At 43.1% G+C, this 17,287-nt stretch overlaps 1 protein-coding gene across 1 annotated transcript in view; it reads left to right on the top strand.

Moving 5' to 3' along the window:
* The window catches only part of LOC142835620 (guanylate cyclase soluble subunit beta-2-like), a 55,767-nt gene that overhangs the window by 26,879 nt on the left and 11,601 nt on the right, over nucleotides 1-17,287 (top strand). The window contains exons 5-10 of the mRNA XM_075949230.1: nucleotides 3,352-3,451; nucleotides 4,280-4,476; nucleotides 6,800-6,908; nucleotides 8,097-8,200; nucleotides 9,659-9,875; nucleotides 16,313-16,633. Coding sequence (XP_075805345.1) covers nucleotides 3,352-3,451; nucleotides 4,280-4,476; nucleotides 6,800-6,908; nucleotides 8,097-8,200; nucleotides 9,659-9,875; nucleotides 16,313-16,633 — 1,048 coding nt within the window. The remainder of the gene's footprint in view (nucleotides 1-3,351; nucleotides 3,452-4,279; nucleotides 4,477-6,799; nucleotides 6,909-8,096; nucleotides 8,201-9,658; nucleotides 9,876-16,312; nucleotides 16,634-17,287) is intronic.

Below are 17,287 nucleotides of genomic sequence, written 5' to 3'. Positions count from 1 at the left end.
AAGATATAGTGTTCATTCATAGCATAAATAATAGTTTATTAGCCTATATAAAACAGTTTGTTTTATTTATTCTTTTCTCATAACATTACATTCTGATCAGTTTCCCTTCCTTGTACTCCTCCCAGATCTCTCTCTTACCTCCCCTCTCCCCCAGGTCCACTCCTCCATTTCCCTTCAGAAAAGAGCAGGCCTCCCAAGGATATCCACTGAACATGGCATAACTAGTTACAATAAAACAGGCACAACCTCTCCTATCAAGGCTGGTCAAGGCAACCAAGTATGAGGAAAATGCCTTTTTTAAGAGTGCTTCATACACAGTAGGCATGCCGTTAACTATTTAGGAGCTGTCAGGATGACTCAATGGGGAAAAAAAACCCTTACTTTGAAAGTGTGAGGGCCTGAGTTTACTGGCTTTGGGGGAGCCTAGGCAGTTTGGATGCTCACCTTACTAGACCTGGATGGAGGTGGGTGGTCCTTGGACTTCCCACACGTCAGGGAACCCTGATTGCTCTTTGAGCTGATGAGGGAGTGGGACTTGATCGGGGGAGGGGGAGGGAAATGGGAGGCGGTGGCGGGGAGGAGGCAGAAATCTTTAATAAATAAATAAATAAAATTTAAAAAAAGACATTTGACACAGAAAAAATAAGGAACCAAATAACCCACCTCATGGTGATGTGTGGATTGAAAGAGGCAATACAAAGGTCTATAATATTGGAGTAAACCCAAGGAAGGCATTTTGTGAACAATTGCTTCTCTTTGCGCTTCCTTCACTCTGGTCAGCATAGACAGTTCCAACATCATAAGAACTTACAGGGCAGCTGCGGTCAAGTTTCTTCACCAAAGTACACCCAGCAGGGTGCGAATAGTTAGACCCTATCTTCCTAACCCCACGTGTGCATATACACACATACACCACACATACCACTCAAATAGAGATATAAACACATATTCATACATACTCTGTTGTTGGGTGACAAGACCTTTCCTGGGGAGATGCAAGACATTTAGATTGGGAGTCCATGACAGACCAGAGCATGGAAACAACCCAAGTCCAACTTGAAGAACCAATGAGTTTTATTGGGATTACTTACTGGAATATGGGTGAAGGGTTACTTACAGGAGCTGAAATGTCTCCCAGACACCTGCATTAGCTCACACCAAAAGCTCACCCCAGCTCCGGTGACAGTTTACAAGAGCTGGGAACCTGGAACATGCAACACAGACGGCAGCAAGCTCAAGAGTTGGATCATGCCCCTGCCAAGTGACTGAATGATTCTAAACATCTTCCAGGCAGCTGGTTGAGTCTCAGGGTCTTCTCTGTAGCATGACTTGTCTGAGGGGGATCCTCAGCCATCTTTATTGCTTACTCTGGGAGGAAGAAGCCTAGTGAGTCTGGTCAATTTCGGGAACTTCCTGAAGCTGTTTTGAGTTGTTTACCTGATGGCTTAAAAAGCTTCCCTGAAGGACAGAATATTTCAATACGGGAGGAAACTGATATTCTACCAACACTAATAAACTTTTAGAAATATAAAACAAGTATATGAAATTCAAGAAGAAACCTATTTTCTCAAGCAGCCCTGCACCGTGAAGGACACTAGTCTTCTCCCCTAGTTTAGACCAAAGTCCAGTGTCTTGGGTCCTGAATTGTGGCTGAACAAGCAGTAGGGGACCCCCTCCCCGTCCACTCCTTCAGAGAACCTCCCAGTGACCTTTTCCTAGCCTATCATAAGAGGGCCATGCTGAAGGGTCTACAATTATTTCTGGACAAATAATGTTTCTTTCTGTATGTTCTTGAGGGTTCTAGTTTTCAAGTGGAACCAGCCTTTGGAACAAAAACGAGTTGATTATTTCTAGTTGTGAAGTCTCTGAGCAGCTCATCTTCCCAAGTGAAAATGCTCGCGTGGCTTGGTCACAGGCCAAGCACGGCGACAGATAACCCTTGGGGGTGTACAGGAGCAGCATGGTGTGGTGCCAGGGATCATGGAGGCTTAGCAATGGTTCTCTCATTAATCTCCTTCATAAGTTCCCTGGGTGAGGGAACTATTGCCAAATGCAATACTTTAGGGAGAGAGACTCAGGGTAAGCTTCCTCAACAGGAGCTGAAGTGGTGGTGATGTATGCATATTATTGTCGATCTGTGTGTGCGTATTTTTATTTATCTATTATAAACACTGTTGTACTTTTATGTGTATAGTAAAGGGTAAGCACTATTGTAGTTCTCTGTGTGCTAATGGCTGCATACTATTGCTTCACACAATCATGGCTTCTGAGACAGTTATACCATTTTGGGCATATACCCAAGGGCTCTAAGTTGGCTAGAGAGATGCTTATATATCCATGTTTATTGCTGAACTACACGAACAGTCAAGACATGGAACCAGCCTAGATGCCCATCAATGGACAAAGGAAATATGATATGCATACACAACTGAGTTTTTTGCAGCTATATAGAAAAATAAAATCATGATATTTTCAGGAAAATGGATGCAACCGGAAGTGATTACGTTAAGTGAAAGAAGCCAGACTCAGAAAGACAAATACTATGTGTTTTCTCCCATAGGTAATCCTGGATTTAAAGTCATGTATGTGCAGGCCATGTGTGGTGGTGTGCTCCTTTAATCTCAGCATTCGAGAGGAAGAGGGGGGTGGATTTCTGTTAGTGAGGTCAGCCCGGTCTATATAGTGAATTCTAGACTAGTTATGATTACATAGAGAGACCCTATCTCAAAAATAAAATTTACAGGGAGGGGTTAAAGTGATGTCATAGTGATTAAAGAAGCTTACTGTTCTTCAGAGGACCCGGGCTCATTTCCCTGCACTTACATGACAGCTTACAGCCATCTGCAACACCAGTTCCAGAGGATCCAAGACCCTCTCTGGCCTCCACAGGCACCAAGCACACATGTGGTACACATACACATGCAGGCAAAACACTTATACATGTCAAGTAAAAATAAGTAACCCAAGTATTTTTTAAATTATGTGTGTGCAAATATACATATATGTGTATGTTAATGCATATATGTTAACGTGTATTGTGTTAGCATTACAGAACAGAAAGGGGATCATGAGAGGAACGAGAGATCTTAAGAGAGGTGGGAAGGAAAGGTGATGGAATACATCTGAGAATTAAGCCCATGGGTATAAAGTGAAGAAGAAAGAGAACCTGCTGGAAGAGGTGTAGGGCCAGTCTGGGAGTGGACGGAATAAGAATAAAACATGATATATAAAGATGCTGTGGTTAAACTTATTATTTTGTATATTAACCTAGAAAAATAAAAATATGCTATGGTCCTTAATATAAACAACGTGTTTTCCCTGCTGGGAAAATGTGCTGTGTCTGTTCGCTAGGAAATGAATGCTCCATCCTTTCGCGTAGAGGGAGGAGTTGACGGGGCAATGCTTCTCCATTACTACTCGGACAGAAATGGCCTGTGCCACATTGTACCAGGTAGGAAATGGATCAGCCCATGCCAGCACCCTCTAGGGTGGCCATACACCCGCTGTGAGGAGGGGACACCATCTCCTAGAGTGACCGGCTTCTTTGCCATGATCTTAAGGATCTGGAGACTTTTACAATAATTCCAGAACACCAGAAGACATGATCTTTAACACACTGCTGTTGTTTGCAGAGCTGTGATAATTCTGTGGAGATTGTTGTATCTATTGACTCTTTAAAAGAATTCAGCATTGTAGAAAAGTCTTGGTATTTAGTCTGTACTTTGAACCCAATGCCTCCTGCATTCTAAGTATACATATTCCTCTGTGGAGATACATCTCCTGCCCTGAAACCCTGTATAGGCAAGTGGGTATTTAATGCCACGCTCCCTTTAACTCTCCTATCACTGCATGTGGAGTTGCTGCTCATCCCTTGCTAATGTAGGCACTGTGATGCTTTCTTCATATTTTATATTTCACCCCTAGATGGATCCCCAGAACAATAGTTCTGAACACATGAGCTTTAACTCATTTCCAGTGAAATTTTGCTTCCCTTTACAGAGTTTGTCTAGGGAGTTAGGTGCCTTTCTGGAATAAAAGCTTGAATAGATGTTGAAGCAGAAACTTAAATGACAGGGACATAATTAGTATTCAGACTTTCAAAACTTAAATCCCTTTATATGCTTCCCTCTGAGCCCTTATAGGATGTCTATCTTGAGGCGAGACACAGACATAGTGAACTAAAGAAAACCCACAGAGTTGCACAACTGGAAAAGTTAGTGTTGCCTGGCAGTGTGTTGCCTTCTGCCATCCCTCACCCACAGGTGTCATTTTTCCGCAGGCATCATTGAAGCTGTGGCCAAGGACTTTTTTGACACTGATGTGGCCATGAGTATCCTTGACATGAACGAAGAGGTGGAGAGGACCGGGAAAAAGGAACATGTTGTGTTTCTGGTTGTGCAAAAGGCTCGCAGACAGACGAGAACTGCAAAAGCAAAGAGGTCACAGGACAGTGAGGACATCGACACAGAGCAAGAGGTACCGATCCACTGTTGTCTTTAGAGAGCATAGTTTCCCCAGGATGGGCTGCTTGTCCTGGAAGAGTCTGTGCAAACAACACAAATGAGTGGGCCTTGGGCAGTGGAATTCAAGGCAAGCTGTCCCAAGCCTGACTTGATTGATACCATGGACCAGATTATTCTGAGTTGTGATGGGCTGTGCTTTGTAGGATCCTCTGCCCCCTCACAGACATCTATCTATCCAGCGTGACTAGAACCCTGTCCCTTAGCTGTGGCAATCAAAATTGCTTCCAGGCATTGCCAATGTCCATAGACCAGAGGTGGGGGTAAAACTCACTTCTAGCTGAGAACCGCAAAGTCAAGGGTAACTTAATACAGATTTTCTAGGATGAACCTTAGCCTGTCAAGTGTTCACATGTAAAAATGTCAAAGTTGGGTGTAGGTATAGTTCATACCTATAATGGGATGCTGAGACAGGAGGATTGCTATGAGTTTGAGGCCAGTCTGGGATGAAGAACAAGAACCCTCTCTTAAAGCCTCAATGACAAACCAAGGTAAAGGATTTGGAGTTGGAATTTGGTATCTTCTTCTGCAATCTGCTTGCAATGAGCAGACCCATCGGGTCCTCAGTACCTATCAGCAGGTGGAACCAGTTCCAGGTCCACTGTGCAGTCAAGAGCCATCCTTGACCACCTCAGCTGCAGCATGGAAGGTGAGCATTGCCAGTTTAGATGCTACATGTGTTAAGATCTCTCCGTATCCACGTAGTCTATTCAAACACACAGATAGGACTATGATTCCTGGAGCCTGGGGGTTATGTCTTGGAACATGCAAAGCTCAGGGTCCACTCACAGAAGAGTTTTCAACCCCAGGTGCTGTGTGATGTTTTATTTTTTTATTCTTTTGGCTTTTGGTGGGGTGGGTAGAGGGCGAGGCCTGCACCCAGCTCTTAAATAAATCACTCACAGAGGCTATTCTTAGTTACGAATGCCCGGCCTTACCTTGCCTTGTTTCTTTCCAGTTTTTCTTGACTTAAGTTATTCCGACTATCTTTTGCTTCTGGGCTTTTTATCTTTCCCTATTTCTGTATACCTTTTTCTACGTCTTTCTCCATGGCTTGCTGTGTAGCCGAGTGGCTGACCCCTTACATCTTCCTTTCCTTGTTCTCATGAGCCTCCTCGTCCTTGTTTCTCCTATTTATTTTCTCTGCCTGCCAGCCTTGCCTATCCTTGCTCCTGCCTTGCTATTGGCCATTCAGCTCTTTATTAGGAACGTCAGGTGTTTTAGACAGGCAAAGGATCACAGCTTCACAGAGTTAAACAAATGGAGCATAAACAAAAGCAGCACGCCTTAAAAAAAATAATCCCCCAACATCAGGAAGAGTGCTATGGGTTCTTTGAAAGTAATGGGGACTGTCTCCATTCTTGGTGAGCTTGCCTCAGGTTCTAGGGTGTCTGACAAATGACAGCCACCGATGAGCCAGTAGCTTCTGAGTTTGTTGTCTCACATCCAAGAAGAAGAGGGAAATGGGGATAAGGGGTATTCAGAATGAACACAGATGTATTAGGGAAACAGGAGAAAGAGCTCTGGCAATGGGGGAAGGGTCCACGGGAGGAGTACCAGCACACTGCCTGCCTCGTAAGTCTTATGGTGGGAACTGGATGGAGGCTGAGATGATCGTTATTGGGCCCAGTCAGTTTTAAAAGTATCAACAGTCTGAACCAGTAAAGAGTTCACAAACCCTCTGCACACTCTCTTGGCCCAAGCTGAGACTCACCAACCTAGAGGAGGGTTCTGTGTGGTGTGTGATCAGCTCACGGTCCACTAAGACCCCACACGTCCATTGCCTAGGGAGAGTCATTTCCTGCTGCTCATTTTGTGTGTGGACATCGTCCCCTGGGAAATTATAGTTATCTAGCTGCCTAGATAACTATTTATCATAGTTAGATAGCAACTATTCAGTCACTACGAACCTTTTGCTATTGTAAAAGGGGTCTGTGGTGAGCATCCTTCCCTACCTGCTTTTGCCAAAGTTTGTATTTCACCCTGGGACATCGTCTCAGAGCGACACTTAGAAAGCCATGACCCTCTAAGCATTTCCCACAGACTTTGTTTTTTTAAAAAAAAAATCTGGCTTCCTGTGATAGAAAAATGACTTGAGGAGTCACCAGCAAGTACACCTTGGAGCCTCAGGCTCTTGACAGAACTGATCTTGCGAGCCCTCACACTGTTCCTCCAGCCGCCAGCCTTCTTCAGTACCCAAAGATGGGCCCAGCAGCAGCAGGCAAGGCTTGTTCATGCCCTGCAACCTGGTGCCTGAGCTTCCCTCCTGCCCCCTTCAGGCTCTCAAGACAAGACTCTTTAGGAAGAAGGAGAAAGTTTTGAACAGCGCTGTTTGCCCTGGGGAGAAACCTCACTGGGATGTGAGGGCATCAGTCATGTCTGGAAATGGTAAGTGTGCTGTTCTCTTGGCCTCTTAGATCAGAACGACCACATTTGCAGGAGAGCCCCCTTACGCAAAGAGGGCAAAACGCTCTATTATTTCAAGGCCTCCGATTCCCTTGGAGCTTGGATTTGGCATCTGTGGTTTTTAACTTTTAAAATCAGCTTCCAACTTGCCATACAACAGCTCTTTTGTTTGTGCTGGTCCGCATGGAGACACCATCGTCTCTGGAATAGGAAAGCCACTAGTATGGGCTCAGTGGAAGAGGAAGCTGGGCACAGACATCCTGGGCACAGTGAATTCTGCCTCTCTTCTGGACCCAGGCCTTCTTAATTGGAGTGTGTTTCTGGACTGGGAATCTGTGGCTAACCACAGCCAGCCAGCAGTTCGAAGGACAGAAAGCAAGAACCAAGAAAGCCCATGCCTGTCTCTGTCTCTGAGGAGCTGTGACGTGGGAAAGTGTTGTCCAGCCTTCCATTCACAAGGTGAAGGTGGTAAGCTCGACACATTGGGTCTTTGGGGGCGCCGCGCGAGTCTGTCCCCCGGCACCTGACACTCAAGTCGCAATCAGAGCTCTGACCCAGCAGAAGAAGGGAGCTAGATGCTCCTTGTCATGGCCCGGTAGGTCAAATGACAGGCATCTGGGGGAGGGTCTGCAGGGCTCAAAGAGCTGCATTCTGAGTCCTTCAAGCTGTGGCAAACACAGTTGGCATCCTTTGTCTGGGAGATTTTCATATCAAAAAGGCTCCATTGAGAATCTGCACCCCCTGCCAAATAGGACTGTTGGTTAAATTTTCACGTGCCACCCTAAACTGTCAGTCTGAAAAGCTCTATGGCAAATGTCCCCGATGCTGGGCCGGGCACAAACTCACTCCTCTCCTGGCTCATTGTCCGCTTGTCACCATTTCAATGCCGGTTCTGTTTTCATGGCGAGACATACTCAATTGGCCCAGAAACTAACTCTTCAGCAGTGGGCAGAAACTTGGCAGGGGGCAGGAGGGCTTCTCAACCTGGTCGCAAATTTTCTGTTTGTTTTAATTTGGAGGAATAATTGCGGTGGCCATCTGGAGATGCTGAGGGAGCCTGTGCAAAGGAGTGGGAATCACACTTTCCTTGGGACACACTTAAGATTCTAACCCTGTCCAAGTGGCTCCACAAGGGCCTCTCACCATGGCTTTTTCTCTCTGCGTGTCTAGGGCCCCTCGGGGACACCTTCCAGCCTGTCTATCCCGAGAGACTGTGGGTTGAAGAGGAGGTGTTCTGCAGTGTTTTTCCTTTCCACCTTGTTTTTGACGAAGCAGTAAGAGCTCCTTTCTTTCAGAAGCTTGGGTTTGGGGCTAAACCAGGGCTGGGGAGCTCAATTCACTGTAAGGACTTAGATCCCCGAGTTCACGTGGCTTTAGAGACTAGACTTTGCCCTGGAGGGGCCATTGACTTCATGTCATGTTCTAGAAGCTTTAGAAATGTATGATCTTCCTCCGGTCAATAGAACAAGAAAGTAGAACCAGTGAATAAATGGGAAAGAAAGGCTGGAGGAAGACCTTAAAATTCACTCCAGAAAGAGGCATCTCACCCTATGCCATGGTCCTAAGCATGACCTGCCCCCCCCCCCATGAGCACAACTGATTCTTAATCTCCCTCCCATGGTGCTCATTCTTAGGAGTGCTCCCTGTCGTGGTCTGTGGGGCTGAGGGCATGGCCATTTAAATTTGGTGGCTCTCAATTTCCCAGGATAAAATAACCTTTCATCTGGAGCTTGGATTTGATGGCAAACGTCTATAATCACAGCACTCAGGAGGCTGAGGCAAGAGTTAAGTTCAAGGTCAGCCTGGGCTGCATATTGAAAGATAACACCTCAAAACCAAAACAGCTGTAGACACAGATGATACAGACTTGTGAACTGAGTTGATTTCTTTTTTTTTATTCATTTAAAGGGCATGTATGCTAAATGAATTTAGTCCCAAATATCTGTTAAGAAGGTCAGCCAATATGATTTCCTCTAGTGTTTGTTGAAATTCAAATGCACATTACATGTTAATTGCCTACTTCGCATGAACTCTATGCATATACTCACCTGAGTGTAGTGTCTTTCCTCTGAGACGTGACGGCATCATGGCAGTAAGAAAACACCCATAGGTGGAAAACAGAATTATAAGCCAATGAATGCTCACGTTTTTCCAATGCTACAACATCATGATTCACGCCATTGCTTTCAATCCAGTCTGCTCTAAATACTCCCCTCCCTTTCAGCTTTTGGGTATAGGAGAACGGGAACGGAATGATACATGAAGGTGATTTCTGTAGCTTACATGAGTTCCTATGGTTAGTAAAGGCTCCCAGACACTGTGCTGGTATTGGGCAGGTAATGTCATGGTCCCCAGTTCGTGCTCCTCCTGTGCATTCTCTGGAGAAAGCAAAGAAACCTTGCCCTAGACCCAGGATGGACTGGGGACAGGGGTTGTGTGAGGGACAGGGAGAGATAATACAGGATGGAACTACCGACCTTGTTGAGAGCCTTAATGCCTCTTGGCAGTCAGAAAGGGCTTCTAAGCAGCCCCATGCTATGCCATTCCTCTTCCAACATCAGCTGCAGGTTTGACCATTTAAAAAAATGATAGTTTTATTATGTTTATACCCTCACTGATCCTTCTTCTCCCCAGTGAGTTGCAAAGCAAAGCCCAAATGTCGTATCTTAGGGAAAGCCAGTGGTGGAAGTGGCTCTCTGATCCCCAGACTGATGTGTGTCCTCTCTGGATAGCTAAGGGTCAAGCAAGCAGGAGTGAATATTCAGAAGTATGTCCCTGGACTCCTGACCCAGAAGTTTGGGATAGATGAGTATTTCTCCATCATCCACCCTCAAGTCACCTTCAGCATCTCCAGCATCTGCAAGTTCATTAACAGCCAATTTGTCTTGAAGACAAGAAAAGAAATGATGCCCAAAGCATGGAAGAGCCAGCCGGCACTCAAACTCCGGGGTAAGAGCCTATGCCTTTGCCTTCTGCCTGTTAGATCAGCAGGGAAGGCAGCTTTTCAACTTCTCCCAAGCCAGCGAAGGAACTACATTGAGAGCAAAGTTGGAGTTTTTGCTGTTGTTGTTGCTGGGTTGTTTGTTTGTTTTTTATTTTCTGATATGTCTACTTGGCCTGATCAGTAAATAACACCTTTTAATTTTAAATCATTTCTGGTTTAGACATAAAAGGGTTATATAATAAGTATATTATATATATATGCACATAAACATACTACATGGAAATGTATATATTGTCTATTCCAACACTATATGATATGGCTATACTGTACACTAAAATACACAGTTGTGATTATAAACTCTATAGTTATAAAATTCTTCTATCTGTCACACGAGAGATAATATATTAATTTAATGTCTAGTCTTTCTAAAGCAACAAACTCATCTGACCTATTGGTAGGGAATACACTTTGGTTTTGCTTCAATTATACCAGAAGTTTTCTATATTTTAATCCATACTACAGGAGAGTAATATAAAGAATACTCACAGTTTGTACACACATCACCCTATCCATATCCAGAACATTTTAAACATATACAGAACTCAAATCCTATGCTTATTAAATAGCTGCCTGTTCCTCCTTCCTCCCCATGGCCACCAGCTTTACCTTCATGTCTGTGACATGGCTTTTCTAGGTACTGGGTAAGGGAAGTGGAGTCTTATAGGACTTGTTCCTCTGTGACTGGCTCATTTCCTTCTCTTTTTGGCTTGACAGTATTCTGTTGCTTTATTGTGTCTACTTACTCATTCACTAAAGACTTGACTTACTTCTTTGGCTAGTGTGACTCTCTGTGGCCATAGACTATCTGTCTATCTCCTTGAGTCCTGGATTTTAATTCTTTTGAGCCTGTTTACAGAAGTTGTCTTGCTAGATCATGTAGTAAATTGCTTTTTTATTGAAAATGTTTTTTATACAATGTATTTTGACCATCTTTTTTCTCCTCTCCACCTCCTACCTACCCACCCAACTTCATGTTCTCTCTCTCTTTAAAATATAGAAATAAAGAGGAAAAATCAAGAAACACACACTCAAACAGAAAGCAAAATAAGCAAGCAAAAAAAAAAATAAGTCATAAAATGCCCAAACAAAGTAAAATGAGACAAAAAAAAAACTACAAAAATACCATCGAGTTTGCTTTGTGTTGGCCAATTACTCCTGAAGATAGATCCTATGCTGAAGTGTAGTTAATATAACCAGTAAGACTTCATTGGAGAAAACTAATTTTTCCTTTGTTGGCACGTATCAGTTATGGATAACTTCTTGGTTAGAGGTGGGGGATCATGTTTGCATCCCCCTCTCAGCACTGGGTCCCCATCTAGCTTGCACCTGTGCAGGCTCTGTGCATTCCACAGTCTTTGTGAGTTCATGTGGCATCTGGAAGACACTGTTTCCTTGGTGCCGTCTTTCCCCTCTGACTCTGTGAATTTATATGGGCATCGGTCCTGTGGCATCTGGAAGACACTGTTTCCTTGGTGCTGTCTTTCCCCTCTGACTCTGTGAATTTATATGGGCATCGGTCCTGTGGCATCTGGAGGAAACTGTTTCCTCGGTGTTGTCTATCCTTTCTGGCTCTTAGGATATTTCTGCCTCATCTTCTTTATTTCCCCCTGAGTACATAAGGGAGAGACTTAATTAAGACATTCAATTTAGAACTGAGTGATCTAAAGTCTCTTACTCTTTGCACATTGTCTATTTCTGCATTAGTTTTCCACTCACTGCAAGTAGAAACTTCTCTTGATGTGGGTTGAGTGAGGCACTGATCTATGGGTATAGTTGTGTATCATTAGAAGTCATATTTGTCACATTTCTTTAGTAGAATAATAGTATGCCCATGACCTATCTGTTCTAAGGTTCTTGGCCATTTGAGCAGTGTCAGAAGTGGATTCCTTCTCAAGGACTGGGCCTTAAATCTAATCACAAAGTAGTTGGTTACACCTATAACATTTGTGCCACTATTACACAGAAACATATATATTGGATGTAGGTCACAGGTGAGGTTTGTAAAGCTTGTAGCTAGAAGATATTGATGATTGCCTTAGTCCTGTATCATGCAGAGTACCCTCTAGAACCATGAATGCTAGTCACTAGGGGTGAAGCTTCTAGTTAGGCATCAGCTGGACTTCTCCATGTTAGGTGACACATGTGCTTTCTTTAGCAGTAGGGCCTCACCATCAGATTGTGGAGAGTTACCAACAGTTTTGACAATACATCTCAACAATATTCAATCCCGGCATTGGAGGTTTTATTGAGTGTCATAAAAGTCTATTTGGCATATTGTCTCACCTAATATTCAGTCTACTCTACTTAGATTCCTTTTATATTGTATATATTTAGGAAGCTTCTATAGTTGGAGATTTTCACATGGTTTTTCAAATGTCCTTTAGTGTTTCTTATCCCTCCCCATATTCCTTCCTTTTCTGTTCTCTCTAATCCCCCTCCCTATTTAATCCTCCTGTTCTAGTTTCCCCTTCTCTATCTCCATCCATTCACCTGACAATTTCATCATCTATGAACAATAGTATATCATGTAAATGTGTGACATTTTTCAGTATCCATTCATCAGTTGATAGACACCAAGGCTGTTTTCAATTTCTGGGTCTTGAGAATAGAACAGCAGTGAACATAAACAAATACCTCTGTAGTAGACTGTAGAGTCCCTTAGTTAGATGCCCAAGAGTGGTATGGCTGGATCTTGAGGTAGATCAATTCCCAGTTTTCTGAGGGGCTGACATACTGATTTCCACAGCCACTATACCAGTCTTCACTCCCACTAGCTTTGGCCACATCTTAGCCAGTATATGCTGCCATTTGGTTATTGATCTTGACCATTCTGACTGGGGTAAGCTGAAAATGGAAGTAGTGTTAGTTTGTGTATTTCTGGTGGCTAAGAATGCTGAACACTTCTTTAAGTGTTTCTCAGTCATTTGTGTTTTATCTTTTGAGAACTCTCTGTTTAGTTCTGTACCTCATTTTTAAATTGGGTTATTTGTTTTCTTGATGTCCAGTTTTATGTTTTAGATTCAAACTCTCAAACTCTCTAGCAGATGTATAATTAGTAATAATGACCTTTTCCCATTGCATAGGTCACTGCTTTACCCAAATTATACAATCCTTTAATGTACAAAAGTTCTTCAGCTCCATGGGGTCCCATTTATTAATGGTTGGTCTTAGTGCCTGTACTAATGATGCACTACTATTCGGAAATAGTAGTGCCAATGACTTTAAATCTATCCCCCACTTTCATATTTATCAGAGTAGGAGTATTTGGTTTTATGTTGTGGTCCTTGATCCATTTGGAGTTGAATTTGTTCAAGGTGATAGAATGGAGCTGCTTTCATTCTTCTGTATATACCATCCAGTTTGGCCATTTGTTAAAGAAGCTGCATTTTTCCAATGTTTACTTATTTGCTTATTTTGCTTCTTTGTTAAAAAAAAAACTAGGTGCCCTTAAGTAAATGCTGCCCTTCAATTTGATTCAATTGACTGACATGTCTACTTTTATTACAATACCAAGCTGTTTTTATTACTATAGATTTATAGTACAACCTGAAATCTGGGATGGTGATACCTCCAGCATTTATTCTATTGTTCCGGGTTGTTTTAACTATTTTGGGTGGGTTTTTTGTTGTTGTTGTTTGTTTGTTTGTTTTGTTGGTTAGTTGGTTAATTGGTTAGTTTGTTGTTGTTGTTGTTTTTGGTGTTTCCATAAGAAGTTGAAAACTGTTTTTTACAATTTCTGTGAAGAATTGTGTTGTAATTTTGATGTGGATTGCATTGAAAATGTAGATGAGTATGGTATGATAGCCATCATAGCAATATTAGTCCTGCCAATCCACTAGCATGGGAGATCTTTCCAGCTACTGATATTCTCTTCAATTTCTTTTTTCAGAGTCTTGAAGTTTTCATGATACAAGTCTTTCATTTTCCTGGTTAGAGTTATGCCAATACCATCACTCCTAGAATTTCTTCATGTATTTGGCAAAATGTTCATTCAAGTCTTTTGTCAATATTTTACTGTGTGTAAGAGAGGTGGTTCTTTATGCATTATGGTTATTGACTCCTTATTGGACAGATGATTTACAAATATGTTCTCTCATCCTATGGGTTGGCCGAGTTTATTGTTTGTGTTTCTTGAAGCACAGAAGTTTTAAATTTTAGTGTAGTCTAATTCATCTGCATTACTCTCTCTGGCTGTGTTTTTACTGTCACATCCACAAAACCATTGGCACAAGCAAAGCCATTTTCCTCTGTTGTCTTCGAAGAAGTTCATACTTTTCCTCTTATGCTTAGATCTTCGTCCCTTGAGTACATTTTTGTACCTGCTGTCAGGGGCTCCTTGAGCTGCCCGTTAGACTGATGATCAATCTGTATTTATGTTAAACATGTGTACAAACTGAGCTGAGGAAAAAGCCCCAGGAAAAGGTGTTCTGAAGGTTTGAGTTAATGGTAGAGTGTGGTGATAGGAGACAAAGGCAGCCAGATGGATATCTGGCCTCTCTCATGCAGTTGGAAACACTTTAAAAGGTCTCTTGTGGATACTGCTTGAGGTTTGAGACTAGAAGTGTGTCAAAGAATAGATAATGGTTTAGAGAAATGGAGTCTGGTGGGCAGGTGACGGCCATTGCTGGGGTGCAGGTGAGATTAACTTAGGGAGGAGTCCAGGGATGACTCTCAGGACACAATCACAACATAATAAGGCAGGACATGGTAGGTGTTATGAGAGACTAGTTAGGACAATTATTACCAAACTGGTAAGGAAGGTGTGGGGAACTGAGAAATGGCAAGGATTAAAATCCTTGAGAACAGGAATTTTGTCAGTTCATGCCACCATGTGCCAGGTCAATGGTTGGTACTTAATATTTAAGTGACAAAAGACTCCATGATATAGAGCATTTGTAGGGATGCTGGGAAGCGAGATGCAGACATCTGCAAACAAGCATCTAATGGGGAGAGAGGAAACAAACCAACATAGCTGCCACGCCATCACAGAGGGCAACTGGAGATGAGTATCTAGAACTTCAAGAAACAGCATGTTTTTGTCTAAGCAATACCATATGCATGGGTGTATCCTTTAACAAAACAGGCACAGGTATACACAAAGAGGTCTCAAGTTTGTTCATAGAAGTATTGTTTATAGAAAGATACACTAGCTACAATGTAATCAATGCTGGCTTATAAAAATAAAACACCATGACCAATATAGTCAGCAAAAATTGTGCTGTATATCTGTACCAAATACCACAGGAAATATGTTTTATGTGAAAATTCAGATTGCAAATAGATATCAGATAGTGCCTCTTTGGGTAATTCAGAATATTAAGAGCCAATATGTATCTGCAATAGGATTATTATAGATGACATTCACTTATGTTTTTTTTTCCTTTTCTGTAATGAATGGTTACTGCTTTTGATATACATTAATAATCATATTCTTAAAGAAATGCACAATTTGAGTCTGGAAAGCAAGATTTCTTAGGAGACTCAGATTTATTGTCATTGTGGTATAGGATAAAGCTGGATAATGTTAAAAGAGAAAACCCAGACAGGTATGGTGGCTCATACATATAATACCAGCACTTGGGAGGGTTAGACAGGGGGATTGCCATGAGTACAAGATTAGCCCAGGTTACAAGTGATATCCTGACATCAAAAATACATGAATGAATGAATGAATGAATGAATGAATGAATGAGATGGGGGGGATGATCCAATGGTTAAGAGCACTGGATCTTGTAGAGGGCCCGAGTTCAGTTCCCAGGACCCACATCAGAGGTCCACAATTGGCTGTGGCTCTGGTTCCAGGGCATCCGACACATCTACACTCAAGTCAGGAATATAAACACATACCTACATACAAATAAAATTTTTTAAAGAAATAAACACACACACATGCACACACACACACACACACACACACAGAGAGAGAGAGAGAGAGAGAGAGAGAGAGAGAGAAGCTGAACTCAAAATCTTAGGCAATGCAACATTTAAGAAAGTGAGAGAAAGCGGGGGAGGCTAGACACAGATAGACACAGACTAAAGAAAAACTTCAAACAAGTAGGGAAGCCCAGAGAAAAATTAGTGGTAGAAAGCTTCAGGAGAAAGAAGGAAGATTAAGTCAACATTTTAAGACAGTAGAAGAGCAGAGAAGAGTGAAGACATAGCAGCTGGTGTTGGCACCTCACGCTCAGAACAACAGTCACAGAACTGTGTGGAGAGCCACAGATGAGAGTGGAGACGGAAGTCCAGACGATTCTCATGACACATGGCTAAGAAGGAGGGAGCAGACTGTGCAGAGGCTAAAGGGCATGTGGTACGGGTGATGCTGGCCTCCTGTTCCCTGTCAGACATTCTCTACTGGTACATTCCTCTCTGTAATGGGCAGGCCAGATGATCTGGATGGACTCTCTGCGCTGCATGATCTTCGTGTGTTCTCCAAAGCTCCGCAGTCTGCAAGAGCTGGAGGAGAGCAAGATGCATCTCTCTGACATCGCTCCCCACGACACCACCAGGGATCTCATCCTCCTCAACCAGCAGAGGCTGGCAGAGATGGAGTTGTCCCGCCAGCTGGAGAAGAAGAAGGAGGAGTTGCGAGTCCTCTCCAAGCACCTGGCCATCGAAAAGAAGAAGACAGAGACCTTGCTGTATGCCATGCTGCCTGAACACGTGGCCAACCAGCTCAAGGAGGGCAAGAAGGTGGCTGCAGGTAAGGTACCCTAGGGAGGATCATGCTCATGCTAAGGGGTGTGGACTCTGAACCTAGGCAGATCTGGGCTTGACTTGTGGCTTTATCATTTAGAAACGGCATCATCTTGGGCTTAGTGGTTAACCCACATCTTTATTTCTCTTCTCTATACTGAAGATAATAAAAGATAACACAAGAGTGGAGTGTGGATTGTTTCCAGAGCAGGGCATGGACAAGGGGACTCTGGGGGTGTAATAATGATTCTGGGTTCTTATAGAAAATGTTTGTTATTGTATAGACAGTAAAGACTCACTGGTGTGTTGGGGGGGTATATATACATGTATGTGTGTTAGTGTTTATGCCTTTTCACACATGGAGTTCAGAGATGCCTACCTCTTTCTACTCCTTTCTGTCTTATTCCTTTGAGACAAAGCCTCTCACTGACACCAGAGCAAGCCTCAGAAATCCTCCAGTATCTACCCCTCGCCACATGCAGACTTTTGGACAGGCTTTTCATGTGGGTGTTGGGGATTTGAACTCAGGCCTTCCTGCTCACACCTTACCCTCTTAGCCATCTCCCTACTCCCAAGTTCCTTTTCCTTATAGTAGAGGTGGCATGGCTCGTTTAACATATGCCAGGTTTGACTGTGATGTAGTGAGCAAGGGAGGGAAGAC

This window comes from Microtus pennsylvanicus, chromosome 15 (assembly GCF_037038515.1).
Source record: "Microtus pennsylvanicus isolate mMicPen1 chromosome 15, mMicPen1.hap1, whole genome shotgun sequence".
NCBI lineage: Eukaryota > Metazoa > Chordata > Mammalia > Rodentia > Cricetidae > Microtus > Microtus pennsylvanicus.
Note: the sequence above shows the minus strand (reverse complement) of the source record. Positions and strands in the feature narration are given on the sequence as shown.